A 19,416-nucleotide genomic window follows, 5' to 3' on the forward strand; every position below is an offset into this window, starting at 1 on the left:
CTGGTAGGCAGTGACCAATGCATTTCCCATCCTTGGCTTATACTCGAGTCTATAGGTTTTCCCAGTTTTTTGTGTTAAAATTGGGTAACTTGGCTTATACTCGGGTCGGCTTATACTCAATTATATAGGGTACTTACTATGCTCCAGCTCTCAGTTCCTGACAATCTTTTGGTCTTCAGGATTGTTGGCTGTGGGTCACAGGATCCACTTAGGTCAATCTTTGGCCACCTTGGATCATGGAATGTTACTTTTGATGTAAGAGGAAGTGATGTCATGACCCAAGTTGTCAGTGTCAAGGACAGTAAACCTGGTGTGACTTCCCAAATACTTGTACCACTGCCCTCATTCTAGGATTCTTGGATTACCCCTTTAAGCAGGGACAGCTAGAATTATAGGTCTTATAGTAGGTGAATATGTTGAACTAATTCCACCTTGGATCATGGGATGTTACTTTTGATGTAAGAGGAAGTGATGTCCTATGGTCAGGGGCAGCCACTAACAGCAGGTCTCATGACCCAAGTTGTCAGTGTAAAGGACAGTAAGCCAACAACACCACTAGCAGATGTTTTTCCTTTGGCAGCTGTAAATTTCAGTAAATTATTCTACATTTAGCCACCAGTAGGGGGAGCTCCATGCACACTTATGTATACAGTCTTGTTGAACTTTGTGTTGACAATGGAAAAACATAGTGCTTGCACCCTCTATTGGCAGAGGAGTATGGTGGTCACTGAAGCCAGATGATAAGAGGTTGCTAGGTGGCCTAGAAAGAAGGCATCTGGAATCTGGAATGAGCCTTTATTATACATATACTCTCTCCAGAAGTATATTATCTTCCGATTGTCTTGACATATTTCCTGAGCAACATATTTCTACTAATGCATTTATTTAGTTTTTTTTTTTTTTAACGGTTTAGTTAATCACCTTTTTCTTTCACCTTTGAGCCCCTTAGGCTTTTATAAATGGACTGGCGGCATAATTATCTCTTCTGTATTCACTCGCTTCCTAAAGCGACTTAAATACGGTAAATCTATTTTAATTACTACTTAAGCTTCCTTGAGATATCCCGTCGCACAGTCTGGACAGTCGCCTCCTTTAATGTATTAAAGTATTCAGGGAGAAAAGTGGAAAAAAAAAAATAACCAAATGACTGTTTCCCCTCTAACCTTCAGATCTCGTCATTTTATCCGCAATTATCTCGTGGACCATTTTTAGGATTCCAGTCAGAAAACTCTCACATTCAGACTGAATTACATTTTCTGTGACACTTAATGAAGACATTTTGAGTGAATTGAAATAGGTTGTAATATATTAATTTTTCCCCTCCCAAGGTGACATGAAGAAGTGGGAAAAATGGTATTTCACATATTTTTTTGTGCTGAATATGTATAAAACGGGTATTAGTAAAATCTCCAACTAAAAAGATATAAGAAGAGAAAAAGGATTTTAAAAAATGTCTAAAAATATATACAGTATACTTATTTGTTTGACCTTGCTTTGCTATTAACCTACAAAACCGGATATGGATCCTGTCTTACCGTAAAAGACGTAGCTCTGCTCTTGTGTCACCTGTGGGTCTCATTTATTAAAACTGTCAAAGCTTTTAGTTGCTCAGGGCAGCCAATCAGAGATTGGTTTTCATTTGCCCACAGCAGTTTGTAAAACCACAGCTGAGCTCTGATTGGCTGCCATGAATTTTGATAACTGTGGGCAATCAAGTTTTTTTTATCTTGTCCTAACCACCAGATTATGTTTTGTTCCTCTTTCACCAAATCAAATTTGTTCTGTTCTTGTCCCACCCAAAAGACCCTCTTGTGCTTTATCCAAAAATACGTTGTTTTGGTATTTTTCTACCGGAGAAGAAATTCCTTTGCTTTTGTCCCAATCAAAATAACGTAATTAACTCCAACAGACCTTTTCCTTCCACCCAACATATATTTCATTGGCCTTTTCCCCTCGTCCACTCAAGAAATCTTTTTTTATTCTAGTCCCATCAGACCTTATTTTGGTGTTCTCGCATCCTAATGACCTTGTTTTTGATATTATCCTACCCAGAAGCTCTTGCTTTGTTCTTTACCTACCCAACAGATCTGGTTTTGCTTTTGTCCCACCAAAGTCTTAGTTTTGCCTATGTACCACTTAACTGTTTTCCTCTTGTCCCACCTGATAGATATTGGGGCACATTTACTTACCTGTACGGAGTTCACCCAACCCATTGTCCGATGATAATGCACTCGAGATTCACTAAGATTGCACCCGATATCCTGCATGTGTCGCTTCCCCGCTCAGGTCCGCCGGAGTTCACCTTCTTCTTCCCAGTGCATGTAAGTGCATTGTCTTGCAACACAAAATGAAAGTTAAATCTTGCGCTGAATCCAAATCAATCAGATCGTCCAACGGCCCGCCCCCGATTTCTGTCGCATTAAAGCCGGCGCAGCTGCGCCACAGTCCGTTCGCGTGCAACACAATCCCCAGTTAAATTACCGTCACTGCGTTGCAAATCCCGAAAACGTCCAAAATCCAACGAAATTACAATCCGCAAATAATCCCCAATATATTTTTTCCCAGCGCAAACCCCTGTTAAATACCTGTCAAAGCCGCGCAAAACCCAAAAACTGTGAACAGTCCAACAAAAGTGCGATCCACGACCCTTAGTAAGCCCCAATGTGTTGCTCTTGTCCCACTCAATATACCTTGTTTTGCTCTAATACCACCCACCAGAACTTATAATGCTCCTCCCCCACCCAACGGACCTCGCTTTTCTCTTGTTCCAACCAACAGATCTAGTTTTATTCTTATGCAGCTCAAGAGAAGAAGGAAACGAGGACTCAAGCTCGGAGCCAATTTTAACCTTAAGCACAGCTCATGGGTAAACAATGAACACAGCACATGAGCACATGTATGTTCTGCACTGAATGTGTCATTTAGGTTGTCAGGCTTTACCCACATCCATTTAATGTGCATGACAAGTTGCAGAAAAGTGGTAATTTTGGCCTCTTTGAATCATACAGGCTTAAAGGGGCTTTCCTTGGTAAAATATTGATAATTTATCAATAGAATATGTCCTCAATATGAAATTGCTAGAACTCATATTCACAGGAACTTGAATACAGAGAATGGAACAGGAAGCAGACAGCTCCGATCTCTGTGTAATGGTCAGACCAGGTTACTGCAGTTACTCTATTTCGCCACTACACAGAGAATAGAGCTTTTTGTTTGCTTCTTTTTACATTGCTCAGGATAGGTCATCAATATATTTTTTATTCTGGAAAGGCCCTTTAACAGATAAGTCAAACTATGGTCTAGCTCATGGGTGGTCTGCCCCTCCGTCTGGTCACAGGAGGTCAGCACTATCTACCATGGGTTTGAATTTACAACATTCCTTAAAAGTTTCCAGACCTGTATAAAAAAAAATAATAAAACACTTGGTGTCAGAGGTACAATGTGGGCCTACAGCAGAATATCCGTACACCACAGCTCCATAATACACCGGTGTAAAGGAGGAACATGACGGGTCACATTTACTTACCTGTCCTGTCGCAATCCCCGAAATTGCATTGTCTGACCGGAATGCATTTTCTTCCCGGTGCATGTAAGTGCATTGTCTTGCAGCACAATTTGAAAGTTAAATCCCGCGCTCAGTCCGAATCAGTCGGATCGTCCGATGGCCCGCTCCCCGATTCCTGCACCACAATCCGATCACGTGCGACACAATTCCCTGTTAAATTACTGTCACAGGATCGCAAATCCCGAAAACTTTGAAAATCCAACCAAACACGATCCGCGGACCCTTAGTAAATAAGCCCCAATATCTTTTTCTCTTATAAAATTTGAAATAAATGTAACTAAAGTAAAAAATTTAAAATAAATGTAAACAAAAATACCTAAAAAACAGAAGATCAGAAGATCTAAGTCTATAGAAATTGTTAGCTTAAACTTTAGTAACACAAATATTTTACCCCATTGACCTTTTCAACCGATATCCCATCCCATTCCGTGTAAATGACGGCCCTGACACACCGGAGGCAATGTTCCCTGGAAGACAAAACGCACAGCCCGCGGCTTCATCACTATCACCTGTAGGACGGGGGCCTCTCGCTTTGTCTATCAGCACAAATGTATCTAGATTAAATCCCAGTGGCTGGATAAAGACCATAGTAAAAAAAAAAAAAACATTTAAAAACTTTTCCTAACACTCAAAGCTTTTCCTGCCTCCTGAACAAAAATGTGCTGAGGTTTAGTTTTCCGTAGTTTTGTGTCCAAAATCACTGAAATTACAGCATTAAAGAAAGAAGATCCGAGTATAAACCACTGTCAGGGATGGGATTTGGCTTTTATTATCAGTTCTTGCAAGGTTTAAGATGTGAGAATTTCTATAACTATGTAATAATTAGCATAAATGTATCTCATATTTATCATCAATTAATCTATGTGCACACAGCGTTCTTCTGCTTCAGCCCTGGACCTGCCATCTGCCAGCCGCGCTCATAGCGCATGTCCTGCTATGTCTGTGCTGGTCCAGTCTATGCCGCTCTTCTTCCTATAGTCTCCTCATAGTTACCAATCCTCCATCAGGTAGTGAAAGTCACGGAAACTTCTCCTGGCCGTGACCAATCGCTGCAGAATTTGCCACTCTGTTGACTGTGACCTCTGGAATCCATCTCCCACTCAGTCCCTAAAAAAAATCACAATCAAAATAATGTCCCCTAGGTAACAGCTAAGTGCCCCCCGCATATACACATAATACACTGTGACTCCTCACTATATTATAATATATACTATACTTCCCCCTCATTAATTCATATTTAACATAGCACATCCTAATTAATTTATATAACAGGTCACCCCCAATATATATGTAGCACTGCACATACCCATCAGTATACAGGTAGCCCCAGCACAAGCCCCCCACTGTATATGTAGCCCCAATCTCTCAGCACATGCCCAGCAGTATATATGTAGCCCCCACACATGTCTAGCAGTATATGGGTAGCCCACACATGCCAAACAGTATACAGGTAGCCCACACACATGTCCCAGAAGTAAAAAGGTAGCCCCCCAACCTGTGCACAGCAGTATATAGGTAGCCCCACATGTGCCCAGCAGTATATAGGTAGCCCCACATGTGCCCAGCAGTATATACCTTATATACTCGAGTATAAGCCTAGTTTTTCAGCACAAAAAATGTGCTGAAAAATCCAAACTCGGCTTATACTCGAGTCAAAAAAATAAATAAATCAAAACTCGCCTTTCTGGCGGCACCCGTAGATCTTCTGTACGATCCATTCGGTATTGTTGGGGGGCTATATACACTGGGGCAGGGGCTGGCAGGCTATATACACTGGGGCAGGGGCTGGCAGGCTATATACATTGGGGCAGGGGCTGACAAGCTATATACACTGGGGCAGGGGCTGGCAAGCTATATACACTGGGGCAGGGGCTGGCTGGCTACATACTGGAGAGGCTGTGACCAATGCATTTCCCACCCTCGGCTTATAGGTTTTCCCAGTTTTTTGTGGTAAAATTAGGGGCCTCGGCTTATACTCGGGTCGGCTTATACTCGAGTATATACGGTAGGTAGACCTCAGATGTGGCCAGCAGTATATAGGTAGCCTCCACATATACTGGGGGTCATTTATTAAGGGCCCGATTCGCGTTTTCCCGACGTGTTACCCGAATATTTCCGATTTGCGCCGATTGTACCTGAATTGGCCCGGGATTTTGGCGCACGCGATCGGATTGTGGCGCATCGGCGCTGGCATGCACGTGACGGAAATTGGGGGGCGTGGCCGAACGAAAACCCGACGTATTCAGAAAAAACGCCGCATTTAATAACCGAAAATGTGTCGCTTGGGAAGCGCTTACCTTCACCTGGTCCAGCTCAGTGTATTCCGGCGCGTTCAGATGATTTTCAGCGCAGCAGCGCCACCTGGTGGACGGCGGAGGAACTATCATTGGACTCTCTATCCATACTCAATTAAGTCCAACATTAGTCTCTTACGGTTTGTCTATCTCTCCATTGAAGTATCTCTAGATTTTAATTATTACTTTATTACTTCTTAGTTTTCCTCGCATTTCCTTCTGGCTGTCACTCCTGATAAATACCATTATAATTCGGATCATCACCTATAACTTCTTCTGACTTGTTGGTTCGGGTAACTCGGGCCGTGGAGTTTGGCAATCTCTTTCATATTTTGATTTGATTAAACGCCCAGATCCAATTGTCATCATTTAGCGGTAATATCATTGTGATGGTAATGCCGGGGGTGCATGTAGTCCTGATGGCAGCGGGGAGAGGGTGATGTTGATGTGATGATTCTATTACGCCCGACACCTGTCACTTGATTACAGACATTAAAGCTGATACCTGCAATGAGCCGCCGGCGCCTGCAACTTTAGAAATTAAGTTTTTGAAACATCATCACTAAACAAGATTTATCTGCAGAATATCGTTCCCGTCTGCAGACTTCATAGATTAAAAGTTTGCATAATGAGAAGAGTATATTTCTTACAGAGCTTACAGGGACTGATTTAAGGAAGAAAAGCTAATGTGGCCACTAAATTTTAACAATTAAAAGGGTTGTAAAGAATTTAAAGGGATTGTCCAATGTTTGTCCCCCAAGATAGGGGGTAACTATTGGATGAATGGGGTCAGACCACAGATCACTTGTCCGGCAACTTTATCCCTCCATGTCTGTCTCTCTGATGTCACTGCATAGGACAGTGCTGGCGAACCTATGGCACGGGTGCCAGAGGTGGCACTCAGAGCCCTTTCTGTGGGCACCCAGGCCTTCACCCCAACACAGAGTTTTCCAGCTAGGACTCAATGCTTTCTCCTGTGATCCAATGTAGCCCAACATGTGCCAAGCTCAGTGCTATTTTAAAGTGACATCCTTGGCTGCCAGGACTACAGGAGGAGCGAGAAGGTGTGGATATGAGAAAGATTGTCATTGGAGCTCCTGCTCTGGGTTTCCTGATTCTTCCTCTTCAGGGGACCCAGGAGGGAAGCTACAATCCAAATTTCTCCATCTTCTTTCTATTGTATTGGTGAACTCAGGGTGCCAATACGATTAAAACCTGTGATACAGCAGGGATCAATAAGTTACTGCTTAAATTGTTATGTTGGCACTTTGTGACATATAAGTGGGTTTTGGTTGTAGCTTGGGCACTCTGGGGCTGAATTACTTACACGGTCCATTCGCGATCCAGCGGCGCGTTCTCTGTCAAGGATTCGGGTCTTCCGGCAATTCACTAAGGTAGTGCGCCCAATGTCCACCAGGTGTCGCTGCTGTGCTGAAGTCCGTCAGAGTTCACTGGAGTTCACCATCCGTTGCTGGGTGCAGGTAAGCGCGTGTCAAGCAACACATTTTTTTTAATTCCGCTTTTTTTCCGAATCCGTCAGGTTTTCCACCGGCCACGCCCCCGATTTCCGTCGTGTGTATGCCGGCGCCGATGCGCCACAATCTGATCGCGTGCGCCAAAAACCCACGGCAATTCGGCACAAATCGGTAATTTTCGGGGAAACCCGACGAAAAAATGCGATTCGGGCCCTTAGTAAATGACCCCCTCTGTGTGCAAAAAGTTCGGCTCAACCCAACCCCAACCCTAACCATCATGAGGTTATAAGCCACCAATGATGAGAATGGAGTGCCGGTGTGAACGTGTGATGATCACTCTCTTCACTCCCATGGTGCAGTATGAGACCTGGTTCCTGAAGCCCAATAGCAATAAATGGAGCATTAGTCTCACATGCAGCAACCAATCAGTGATTGAGGCGGAGCCAACGTGGAATGTGGCCGATCTGTCAATAAGAACTGGATATTGGATTTCATCCATCCTCAGGTCCAACAATATTGTGAACCTTGTAGTAATGGATTCATTGTATCTTTGCTCAGTTACTTTTTTCCCTCTGATGTTGGAGCCACGATTCAGAGAGAACATCTTTATTAGTCCATGTGTCTGACATACAGCTAATGCCCGGAGCAGAAACATTCACCCGCATCCTCTGCCATAATTCTATGTAAGGACGTACTTCCTTTCCATTTATGAATCTGGTTTTATTTCACCCTCCAGGATTGACTAAGTTTATATGTATAGGAGGAAAGATAAATTGAACATATGTCTAAGTGTAGTAAAATATGACGCATTTGGGCCTGGATCACAGGCTGCACATGCTAAAAAGTATAGAGGTTCTGCAGATGAAGAAGAAGGCTGAGAAATAAGTTGTGATTTTTTTTTTGGCACATTTTTATCCTGCTTTATCCAATCTAATTATGAGATGACTCTGCTCAATCTACCCAGTGTGTACGGTAAAGCTGACAAGTGCATTGCAGTGACTAACAACTGTGCAATATTTTTAGTAAAATAAAAATGTAAAATCTTATTTTAATTATCTGAAATTTTTGTGCAAAAGTTTCCCTATAACTTCCCTATATGTGGATACTTAACCCTTTCGTGACACGACCTTGGTGTATGGAGAGGGCTCATGAGCAGAGCCCTCTCCATACAGGGTGCGTGTTTGCTGCATATTGCAGCAAGCAACCACCAGTAACAGCCACAGTGGGTTCTGCCACCAATCGAGGGTGTTCACCATTTAAATACCACCGCTATGAGGTCATTGGTAGGGCAGTGATTGATTGCTATGGTAGCTGGGAGTCTATGCTAGACTGCCAGGTCTGTCATCTTTCCTGATATCTAAGCGTCTTCCACAGGCAGGCAACTGTAGATCACTAGTAAAACTACCAGTATTTCAGTATGTGGTAGAAGCTATGAGACCCCCAAGTGTTATAGCCCTCTCTGGGGAATCTAAAAATTGAAAAAAAAAAACATTAAAAAAAACAATAATTCATAGTTTCATAGTTTATAGTTGATACGGTTGAAAAAAGACACTTGTCCATCAAGTTCAACCAAGGAAGGGTAGGGATTGGATGAAGGGATTTAGGGGAAACAATTCTATATAACATAACAATCAATGTTATTTAGGTGTAAAAAGGCATCTAGACCCTTCTTGAAGCTCTCCGCTGTCCCTGCTGTGACCAGCGCCTGAGGCAGGCTATTCCACAGATTGACAGTTCTCATAGTAAAAAAGCCCTGTCGCCTCCGGTGATTAAACCTCGATTTCTCCAAACGGAGACAGTGCCCCCTCGTCTTTTGATTTGATTTAATCTGAAACAACTTACCACCATATTTTTTGTATGGACAATTCATATATTTATATAGATTAATCATGTCCCCTCGTAGTCGTCTCTTTTCCAGACTAAATAAATCTAGTTGTTTTAATCTTTCCTCATAACTAAGACCCTCCACACCCCTTATCAGTTTTGTGGCTCTACGTTGAACCCTCTCCAGCTCCAGGGCATCCTTTTTATGGACTGGTGCCCAGAACTGGACAGCATATTCCAGTGCCTTGTATAGTGGTAATATTACATCCCTATCACGAGAGTCCAGACCACTATTGATACATGACAAGATCCTACTGGCTTTAGAGGCAGCTGATTGACATTGCATGCTGTTATTCAATTTATGATCTACTAGTACCCCCAGGTCCTTCTCAACAAGGGACTCTCCCAGATTTACTCCCGCAAGGACATATTTTGCCTTTGGATTATTGGCCCCCAGGTTCATAACCTTACATTTATCCACATTAAACCTCATTTGCCAAGTGGATGACCAAACATTCAGTTTGTCCAAGTCACCCTGCAGCCTATGCACATCCTCCATAGACTGTATTACACTACACAGCTTGGTGTCATCTGCAAAAATAGACACAGTGCTATTAATTCCTACCTCTATATCATTAATAAATATATTAAATAGTAGTGGGCCAAGCACAGAACCCTGAGGTACACCACTCATAACTGGTGACCATTTATAGAAACCTAATAGAATTATAGAAACCTAAAAATTCTAAATTCTTATCCCCCCTTCTTTCCCTAGAACACATATAAAAGTACATTTATAAACATCTTAGGTATAGTTGTATCCCAAAAGTTCTGATCTATTGAAAGATAAAAATAGTTATTCCCAGCAGTGCAAAATGGCTCCCCAAATGTCCAAACCGCCGCTTTTTGCAATTTTGCAATTGAAATAAAAAGTGAAAACATCATCTCATCCTGCAAAAAAACGAGACCGACCATGGCAAATGAAGAAATGTTTTTCGTACAAAAGGTTTTAATTTTTTAAAACCTATTAATAACTATATAAATTTGATATCCCTATTAGAGATGAGCGAGCACTAAAATGCTCGAGTGCTCGTTATTCGAGACGAACTTTTCCCGATGCTCGAGTGCTCGTCTCGAATAACGAGCCCCATTGAAGTCAATGGGAGACCCGAGCATTTTTCAAAGGGACCATGGTTCGGGAATAAAATGTGTTAATTAATTGAAAAAGAATGTCTTCTGATAAGTTAGCAGATGTATGCAAACATCTGCAATCTATTCTTCACTGTTCCGCGCGTATATTATCTCCCGACAAGTTAGCAGATGTGAAGAACAGTGAAGAATAGAATAAAAACAGTGAACACAGTGAACACAGGATCATTTAAGTGAAAAACACAGTGAAGAATAGATTACAGATGTTCGGCACATCTGCTTACTTGTCGGGAGATACGCTGTCCCGGGATCCGCTGCCCTTCTTCCACTGAAGTCTCCCCGATGTCTCCGTGCCGCTCCCCGATGTCTCTGTGCCGCTCCCCGATGTCTCCGTGCCGCTCCCCGATGTCTCCGTGCCCCGATGTCTCCGTGCCCCGATGTCTCCGTGCTGCTCCGTGCCGCTGCCCGATGTCTCCGTGCCGCTCCCCGATGTCTCCGTGCCCCGATGTCTCCGTGCCGCTGTGTGCCGCTGCCCGATGTCTCCGTGCCGCTCCCCGATGTCTCCGTGCCCCGATGTCTCCGTGCCGCTCCCTGATGTCTCCGTGCCGCTCCCCGATGTCTCCGTGCCCCCATGTCTCCGTGCCGCTCCCCGATGTCTCCGTGCCGCTGCCCGATGTCTCTGTGCTGCTCCCCGGTGTCTCTGTGCTGCTCCCCGGTGTCTCTGTGCTGCTCCCCGTTGTCTCTGTCCTGCTCACCGTGTTCTTCAATGTGTTCTTCACACATATATATTGTTCTTCACATACTATTTTGTTCGCACCGTTCCGCGCGTATCTCCCGACAAGTAAGCAGATGTGCCGAACATCTGTAATCTATTCTTCACTGTGTTTTTCACTGTGTTTTTCACTTAAATGATCCTGTGTTCACTGTGTTCACTGTTTTTATTCTATTCTTCATTGTTCTTCACTGTGTTTTTTTAATTAAATGCTCGATCTCGAGCAGGGGAAATACTCGTCCGAGCAACGAGCCGTTTCGAGTACCTTAATACTCGAACGAGCATCAAGCTCGGACGAGTATACTCGCTCATCTCTAATCCCTATGAATGTGCCATCCCAAAGAATAAAGAAGAGGTCTCATTTGGAACAAAAAGTAAAAGTTGTACAGGCAAATGGATGGAGCGCAATTAAAAAAGGCCTAACCTCACTCTAACTCCCCATTCCTCTGGTCCTTTGTTGATACTTCCATCTGGTTTGGAGGTGTCAGCAGTCACATGACCATTATGGGCCTCTTGAGGGAGAACATGGACATTCACCAGGGATATCAGCATATTCCCTCCAGTGGCCGCTGTGACTCCAGCAGGGAGTGTCAACAAAGGATCCCACCTCAAAGGTAAGTACCATTTTGTTTTCTTGCTCTCACCTAGGAATTTTCCAGTATAATAGAAATATCCCTTTAACTGCCCATGGATATTTAAGCAGGAGCTCAGTTGCAGTCGCTTAACCAGGTCCTACTTCAGGGTAATACTAGGTATCAATGGATCATCCATAGTATCAATATATAGGAAGGATCCTTTGCAACCACTAAGGTCTTTAAAGGCGTTGGCCACTTTTCAGAAATGCTGCCTTCTGCACACACACAGCTGCCATCTCTCTGCTGCTCCAGTACATCCATGTGACGTCACCCTCTCTCCTCTCCCAGTCAGTCCAGATTGACAGATACAGGGAGAGGGAGGGGGAAGAGGACGAGTCATGCTGTGCTGCTGCAGCTCCACCTATTAAGAAAAGCTCAGAGATGTAAAGAAAGATGCATGGAGTATCTGCACACAGTACAAAAGTGAGTAGCAGGACTGCTGAATCACTTGATGAACATTCAGGTGTATGGACAACTTATAGAAAAGGAGGGCCAACCCCTTTAATGAATTAAGGCAAACCTCTTTCAGAAGGTTTGAGGCACCTTCAACCTCCAGCTTGCCTTGGGGTTTAACGTACCAAACTGATTGTATTCTATTTTTTCGCTACCATGTTCTTGAGTTTCTGAAGTTGAAGGCCTGTTGACTCGAGGGCACATAGTGAAACTAGGTAATAATACCTCAATATTTGGGGAAGCGGACTTACGTCACTAAACACCCAAAGTCTTTCCTCTCCCAAACTGAGAAACCTGGTGACCAAGGCTGGTGGTCGTGTGGGGGCTACATACCTACTGACCGGTTCCCTTTGGTATAATCTCATTTTGGTCTGAAAACCTCCATACCGTACACTACCCTGATCATCTGCCATATTGTATTTTGATCTCTTTTACAGATTCAGCCATACCCAACCAGAGAGATGCTGGAGCAGAAGATACAGGACCATATGATATGGCGGACATACAAGTCCCATCTTGTCAGAAAGCGGCAGTGATGGCACCTGGCAGAGACAATGGCATCATAATAGCAAAATTGTTTATTTCTTATTAAATTCTTAGGGGGTTTCACCAAAACTGAGACATTTTAAGCGTCTACCTGAAGATAGAACTTTTTTTGAGGGATCGGTGGAAGATGAACATTCTCTACTTGGCCTAGTCTCCAGGTCCTTAAGCCAACTAACATCTGAAAAGTGTTGATGAGTCTGCCCCTTTAAGAACGTCCTATTATTTAATGTATACAGCTCTCATGCAGAGAGGTCCAACCCGGCAGTCCAGTGATTCAACCCTTTATTCTGGTCAGTCTACAGTAAGTAGAAGACGGTGCAGAAAACAAGAGAAACTAAACCTCAGGATTGGTCTACAAAGGGTTTGTTTATAGTAGGTAACCATGGAGACACAATCTGCATAGGAGCTGCAGACACAAAACCATAGGAGATTTTTTTCATTTTAAATACATGGAAGCAATAAAGGCATAAATTATTATAACTGGTCAGTACATTTTTAGTAGTATTAGTGGTATAAGTAACTTTGTAATATCACATGCTTTCTCCACTGCTAAATCTCTGCTTAATTTTATCTTGCTAGTAATAAGTTAGAAGCTTACTGAGGCATCAGATTACATAGGAGCTCTATGGAGAGGGGAGGAGCAGCAGTGAGTCACAGCAGCTATCAGATTACATGGGAGCTCTATGGAGAGGGGAGGAGTAGCAGTGAGTCACAGCAGCTATCAGATTACATGGGAGCTCTATGGAGAGGGGAGGAGTAGCAGTGAGTCACAGCAGCTATCAGATTACATGGGAGCTCTATGGAGAGGGGAGGGGTACCAGTGAGTCAGAACAAATATCAGAGTACATTGCAGCGTTATGGAGAGTGGAGCAGTAGTAGTGGATTACAGAAGATATCAAATTACATAGGAGCTCTATGGAGAGGGGAGGAGTAGCAGTGAGTCACAGCAGCTATCAGATTACATGGGCGCTCTATGGAGAGGGGAGGAGTAGCAGTGAGTCACAGCAGCTATCAGATTACATGGGAGCTCTATGGAGAGGGGAGGAGTAGCAGTGAGTCAAAGCAGCTATCAGATTACTTGGGAGCTCTATGGAGAGGGGAGGGGTACCAGTGAGTCAGAACAAATATCAGAGTACATTGCAGCGTTATGGAGAGTGGAGCAGTAGTAGTGGATTACAGAAGATATCAGATTACATGGGAGCTTTATGGAGAGGGGAGGAGTAGTGAATCACAACAGCTATCAGATTACATGTGAGCTATATGGCGAGGGGATAGGCAACAGTGAATCACATCAACTATCAGATTACATAGGAGTCTAAGGAGATGGGAGGAGTAGCAGTGCATTACAGCAGCTATCAGATTACGTAGGCAGCTCTATAGAGAAGAAGGAGTAAAAGTAAATCAAAGCAGCTATCAGATTACATGGGAGCTATTGGAGAGGGGAGGGGTAGAGGTGAGTCTCATCAGCTATCAAATTACATAGGATTCTATGGAGAGGGGAGGGGTAGCAGTAAATTACAGCAGCCCTCAGATTAAATAGGAGTCTATGGAGAGGGGAGGGGTAGCAGTAAGTCACAGCAGCTCTCAGATTACATAGGAGTCTATGGAGTGGAGAGGTGTAGCAGTAAGTCACAGCAGCTCTCAGATTACATAGAGGTCTATGGAGAGGAGAGGGTTAGCAGTAAATCACAGCAGCTAGGTCTATACCCAACAGGACTCCATATTCCAATACAGGATGATAGTTGCTGAACACACACAAACACATAAAAGCCAGCAAAAAATTTACGCGTACATTGTAATACTTATTTCTATAAAGTTTATCTAGAGCCAAGGTCAGCATTATTTATTAGATCTTACTTTATATATATTTGCTTTTTACCCATGAACCCCTCATTTATCCTCATTATAATTCACAATAAAAATAGTTAGGGTAAAACTTTTGTGTGTTAGTATTGTTGTCTCTGTATAGTTTTCTATAGCTCTGGGATACGTTGTATTATATACGTCGTGTTCCCTCCAGGTTCATTACATCGGCGCGGTCGTGAATTCGCTTAATTTCCTGTGTATAATCTCATTATGAGGGAATAGTGGAACCGCTATCTGTCCCGTATAATGAAAATCCTCCTGTGGAGTTGGGCTAATATTAGCACATCAAATGCCACATTTACTTTCCATTTCGTGTGTAATGGGATAAAGATGTTGAATGTTTGACTATGTCCTATATTCCTGTTATTATTGGGTTGTAATTAGCTTTACCTCTCTAAAGTCTAACTCTTAAAATTCTTAAATATACTGCTGATATCGATTTTGGTATCACTCCATTACCTCTTAACTAAAAAAGTATAAGCAGTGTTCAATGTAGTTTCCATCAAACACATCTACACCAAACAGTTTCTCCATGGCAACAGACTACAAACGTACATGTTTTCAGTTCTCTTTCTATTGGACCCCACATCTTGATAACGTACATGTATTTGGTTAGTCAGAAGAAGAGGACATAAAACAGAGCATGATGGGTGGATCAGACTACGGAGAATTTGCTTGTAGTCTGTTACCGTGGAAACACTGCAGATCCATTGCTGCCAGTAGTAAGAATCAAAATGCAATCGCAAGAGAATTCTCCAATTATGCCATCATTTACAATGACACTGGGGGTCATTTACTAAGGGCCCGAATCGCGTTTTACTGGCGGGTTACGTAAATTTTTCCGATCTGCGCCGATTTTCCCTGTATTGCCCCGGGTTTTTGGCGCACGCGATCAGATTGTGGCGCATCGGCAGAACGAAAACCCGACGGATTCGGAGAAACCGCCGCATTTAAAAAAAAAAAAAAAGTGTCACGGGACACACACTTACCTTCACCAAATATAGGCTCGTGCACTCCGGCGGGTCTCGGCGGACTTCAGCGCAGCAGCGACACCTGATAGTCGTCAGAGGAACTGCTTTAGTGAATCGCCAGAAGACCCAAATCCACTGCAGAGAACGCGCCGCTGGATCGCGAATGGACCGGGTAAGTAAATCTGCCCCATTGTGTGAAAATGACCAATTGCTCCATGCTAACTAAAATTTTAAAGAGCCCAAATCAAGACACTTGAGCTCCACCCTTGGGCAAAATAGAAATCTGAAAAATCTCATGCCCAAAAGAAAAGAAAAACTATGGAACATCTTTAAAGGAAATTTAAGATAAAAACCAAGCATAATAAACTAGAGGCACTAACTCACTTACTAAAATCCACTTTTATAATCATGCTTACGCACCTGAAGGGCCCTTGGGTGTGTTACCAGAGCCCCCCTGTGCAATAGCATCATCAGCTGTTACATGCATTTCCCGCTCCTACTGGGTGCTGAAACTTTCTCTACTGCAGTGATACTACAGAGGGAGAGGGCAGTGGGAGTGCTGAGGGTAGCAGAGGGGTGGGGGAAGGGACAGTGTAACAGCCTGGTAAGCTACAACATGGAGGGGCTCTGGTAACACCCTGTAGAACCATAATTTTAAAAGTTGATTTAAGAAAGAAGGAGGCCAAGGGTAACAAATATAACAATATAACCACATTCAAAGGGGCACATTTACTAAGGCTTTGCAGCACACTTTTTTTTCGGAGTGTGCCCTATCTTCAAAGGTAAAACGGCTTGTATTGGTATTTAAGTAGCGGGTGGATTGTGATTGTGTCACACGCGACTCTTATTTTGGGGCAGCTGCGCTGGCTTCCATGCGACACAAATTAGGGGGCGGGCCGTTGGACGGTCCGACCGATTCGGACTGAGAGCAGGATTTAACTTTCAAATTGTGTTGCAAGCCCAAGCACTTACATGCACCATTAAAAAGATGGTGAACTCTGTCGGACCTGAGCGGGGAAGCGACACACTCATTATATAGGGCGCACAATCGCAACACGCTGCATTAGAGTCGGACAATGCAATTTCTGTGAACTGGGGTGACCGGGTAAGTAAATGTGCCCCACAGTGTCTGGATCTATGAGTAGCTAAATTTATGTTCACAGGAGGTCCAAAAGCCAAGGACCCCCTTCTAAATATCATGTGGCCTTCCAAGTTTTGGAAGCCCCTTAGAAGTCAAGTTGCAAATCCATTCTGTCCTCCATTGACATATCCCATGTCCAATTATGGAACGGAGCAGGTCTGGCAGACGTCAAGTCCCCCATTTTGCAGATGAAGGGGGTTTCTTAGCAGCTGACCAATCACAAATTTGTCCCCAATCCTGTGGATAGGTGATTAACGTTAACCTTAAAAAACAGTCATGGGCCAATACCAGGATAATCTTGATGTCCTCCATATAGGATATAAGAGGCAGAAGCTTTTGGTATCCATTTGTATGGGAGAGCTGTTGCCTCGTTATTGCATCCTCTTCGTTCCCTCATTGTGCAACATTCTGGAAAATCTAATTTTACACCAAATAAATTCAGTGTACTAATGGAGCATAATCCTGATGATGGCAGCCAGCACCGACCGCCGTTCCCGTGTAGTTGTTAGTTCAAATCTATATCACAGTCGGCTGTGCAGATATCCTCCTGAGAAATTTATCGACACAGAGACATGAAAGGAGACCAGGCTGGGTCTGTCACTCATAATTTACCTCCATCTGGCTGTAGTTTACCGCCTCGGCATCACATATCCTTTAAAGCTTTGGAGGTCAGTGCACCTGTGGTCCTCGGAAGGATTAATCATATATTCCGAGGCATCCGCAAAACATCTGCAAGCAATCCAGGTCCTTCTAATCAGAAATCTAATATGACAAGCGGGGGGCTGGTGTGTAGGTAGCTGATAGGGCATAGAAGACGTCTTAATCCTCTGATTAGGTGCAATACAGAGATGTCTCCTAATGATAACACACAGATGTGGAAGGCATTGAGATATGATAAGAAGTACATTTCTTAAGACATTAAAGGGGACCCGTCGACTCCAAGATCTCAAACCAAGCAGGTTTGTAGGTGAATGTCCAATATCATAAGTATACTTTTCTGAGAAAAATCTGAATGCAGATAAAGCTTTTAAAGCTGTGGTGGCGAACCTATGGCACGGGGGCCAGAGGTGGCACTCAGAGCCCTCTCTATGGGCACCCGTGACATCACCCCATCGCATACTCCGCCAGACAGGACTCAAGGCTTCTTGCAGTCCCAGGCAGCCCAGGACCCTAGAAGGAAGCTGCAATGATAACCAAAGCTTTTCCTCCTTCTTTCTACTGTTTTGGTGTCCTCAGGTACCTATACAATTTAAACATGTGACAGAGCAGGGAGTCATAAATTAGTGTTTAAACTGTCGCATCGGCACATTGCGAAAAATATGTGGGTTTTGGATGTAGTTTGGGAACTAGGTGTCTAAAAGGTTTGCCATCACTGTTTTAAAGAATGATCTTTGGGGTTACATCACTGAGACCCCCACCGATCCGCCAGTTAGGCCTTATCCTGTGGATAAGATATGTGGCAAAAGACCTTAAAGCTTCAACCAAAGACCACCAAAATGCTGCTCATGTTCCACCATCTAGGAAATTACGACTCTTGGCAAACCTTGGAACAGGCACAAAATATCATTTCCATTCACCTTCATTTTTACTTTATCCAAGCTCAGAGCACTCTGTTGACAGTTTGAAGGCATGCTTAGCACCCATATATGTTGTCAAAGTATTTAACCCCTTAAGGACGCAGGGTTTTTTCGCTAATTTCTCGCTCTCCACCTTCAAAAATCCATAACTTTTCCATTTTTCCGTGTACAGAGCTGTGCGAGGGCTTATTTTGTGTGTAGCAAATTTTACTTTCCTGTTAGGTTATTTATTATTCCATGCCATGTAGTGGGAAGCGGGATAAAAATTCCAAATGTGGAAAAATTGACAAAAAAAAAAAACGCATGTGTGTCACTTTCTTGTGGGCTCAGTTTTTACGACTTTCACTCTGCGCTCCAAATAACACCTCTACTTTATTCTTTGGTTCAGTCCGATCACAGTGATACCAAACATAAAAGGTATTATTGCCTTTTAATACATTTTCAAAAGTTAAACGAATGTGTACAAAAAAGAAAGAAAATTTTCGCCATCTTCTGACACTAATAACTTTTTCATACTTTGGTGCACGGAGCTGTGTGAGGTGTCATTTTTTTGCGAAATGAGCCGACGTTTCATTGCTACCATTTTGAGGACTGTGCAACATTTTGATAACTTTTCATTAAATTTTTTCATGTCTTGTAAAAAAGTGTAAAAGTCGCATTTCGGACATTTGGGCGCAATTTACCGTCTCGGAGGTCACCGCCGTCAATAACCGTTTTTATATTTTGATAGATCGGGCATTTTGGGACACGGTGATACCTAATGTGTATACGGCATTTCTGCACACTATATGTTACAATGAGCCAGTGGCTCATTGTAAGGAATAGGCAGAAGCTATTCAGCCTTGGGTCAGATGAAGACTGGAGGCTGTAATGGCAACCGATTGCTGCCCCCGATGACGTTCGGGGGAGAGACGATCGGAGGAAACATGGCGCCGCCAGTGACTTTGCCAGCGGCAAAGAAGAGGTTAACACCCGCGATTGGTGCAAGCACCGTCTGCGGGTGTTAGCGATGGGTCTTTGCTGCTATGAGCCCTCTTCATACACCCTTCATAGCTCTGTGGCTGATATATCCGTCATAGAGCGTGAAGGGGTTAAGAAAAAGTGCCTTACAGCCTAGTGCCCATATATAAAATGACTATTGACTAATA

At 43.4% G+C, this 19,416-nt stretch overlaps 1 protein-coding gene across 1 annotated transcript in view; it reads left to right on the plus strand.

Annotated features, from left to right (window-relative positions):
* LOC140117395 (cyclic nucleotide-binding domain-containing protein 2-like) overlaps positions 1-14,621 on the plus strand; it is a 230,367-nt gene extending 215,746 nt beyond the window's left edge. The window contains exon 15 of the mRNA XM_072134100.1: positions 12,605-14,621. Within this exon, the coding sequence (XP_071990201.1) occupies positions 12,605-12,703 (99 nt within the window). The 3' untranslated portion in view covers positions 12,704-14,621. The remainder of the gene's footprint in view (positions 1-12,604) is intronic.
* Positions 14,622-19,416: the final 4,795 nt, after the last annotated feature.

This window comes from Engystomops pustulosus, chromosome 2 (assembly GCF_040894005.1).
Source record: "Engystomops pustulosus chromosome 2, aEngPut4.maternal, whole genome shotgun sequence".
Taxonomy (NCBI): Eukaryota; Metazoa; Chordata; class Amphibia; order Anura; family Leptodactylidae; genus Engystomops; species Engystomops pustulosus.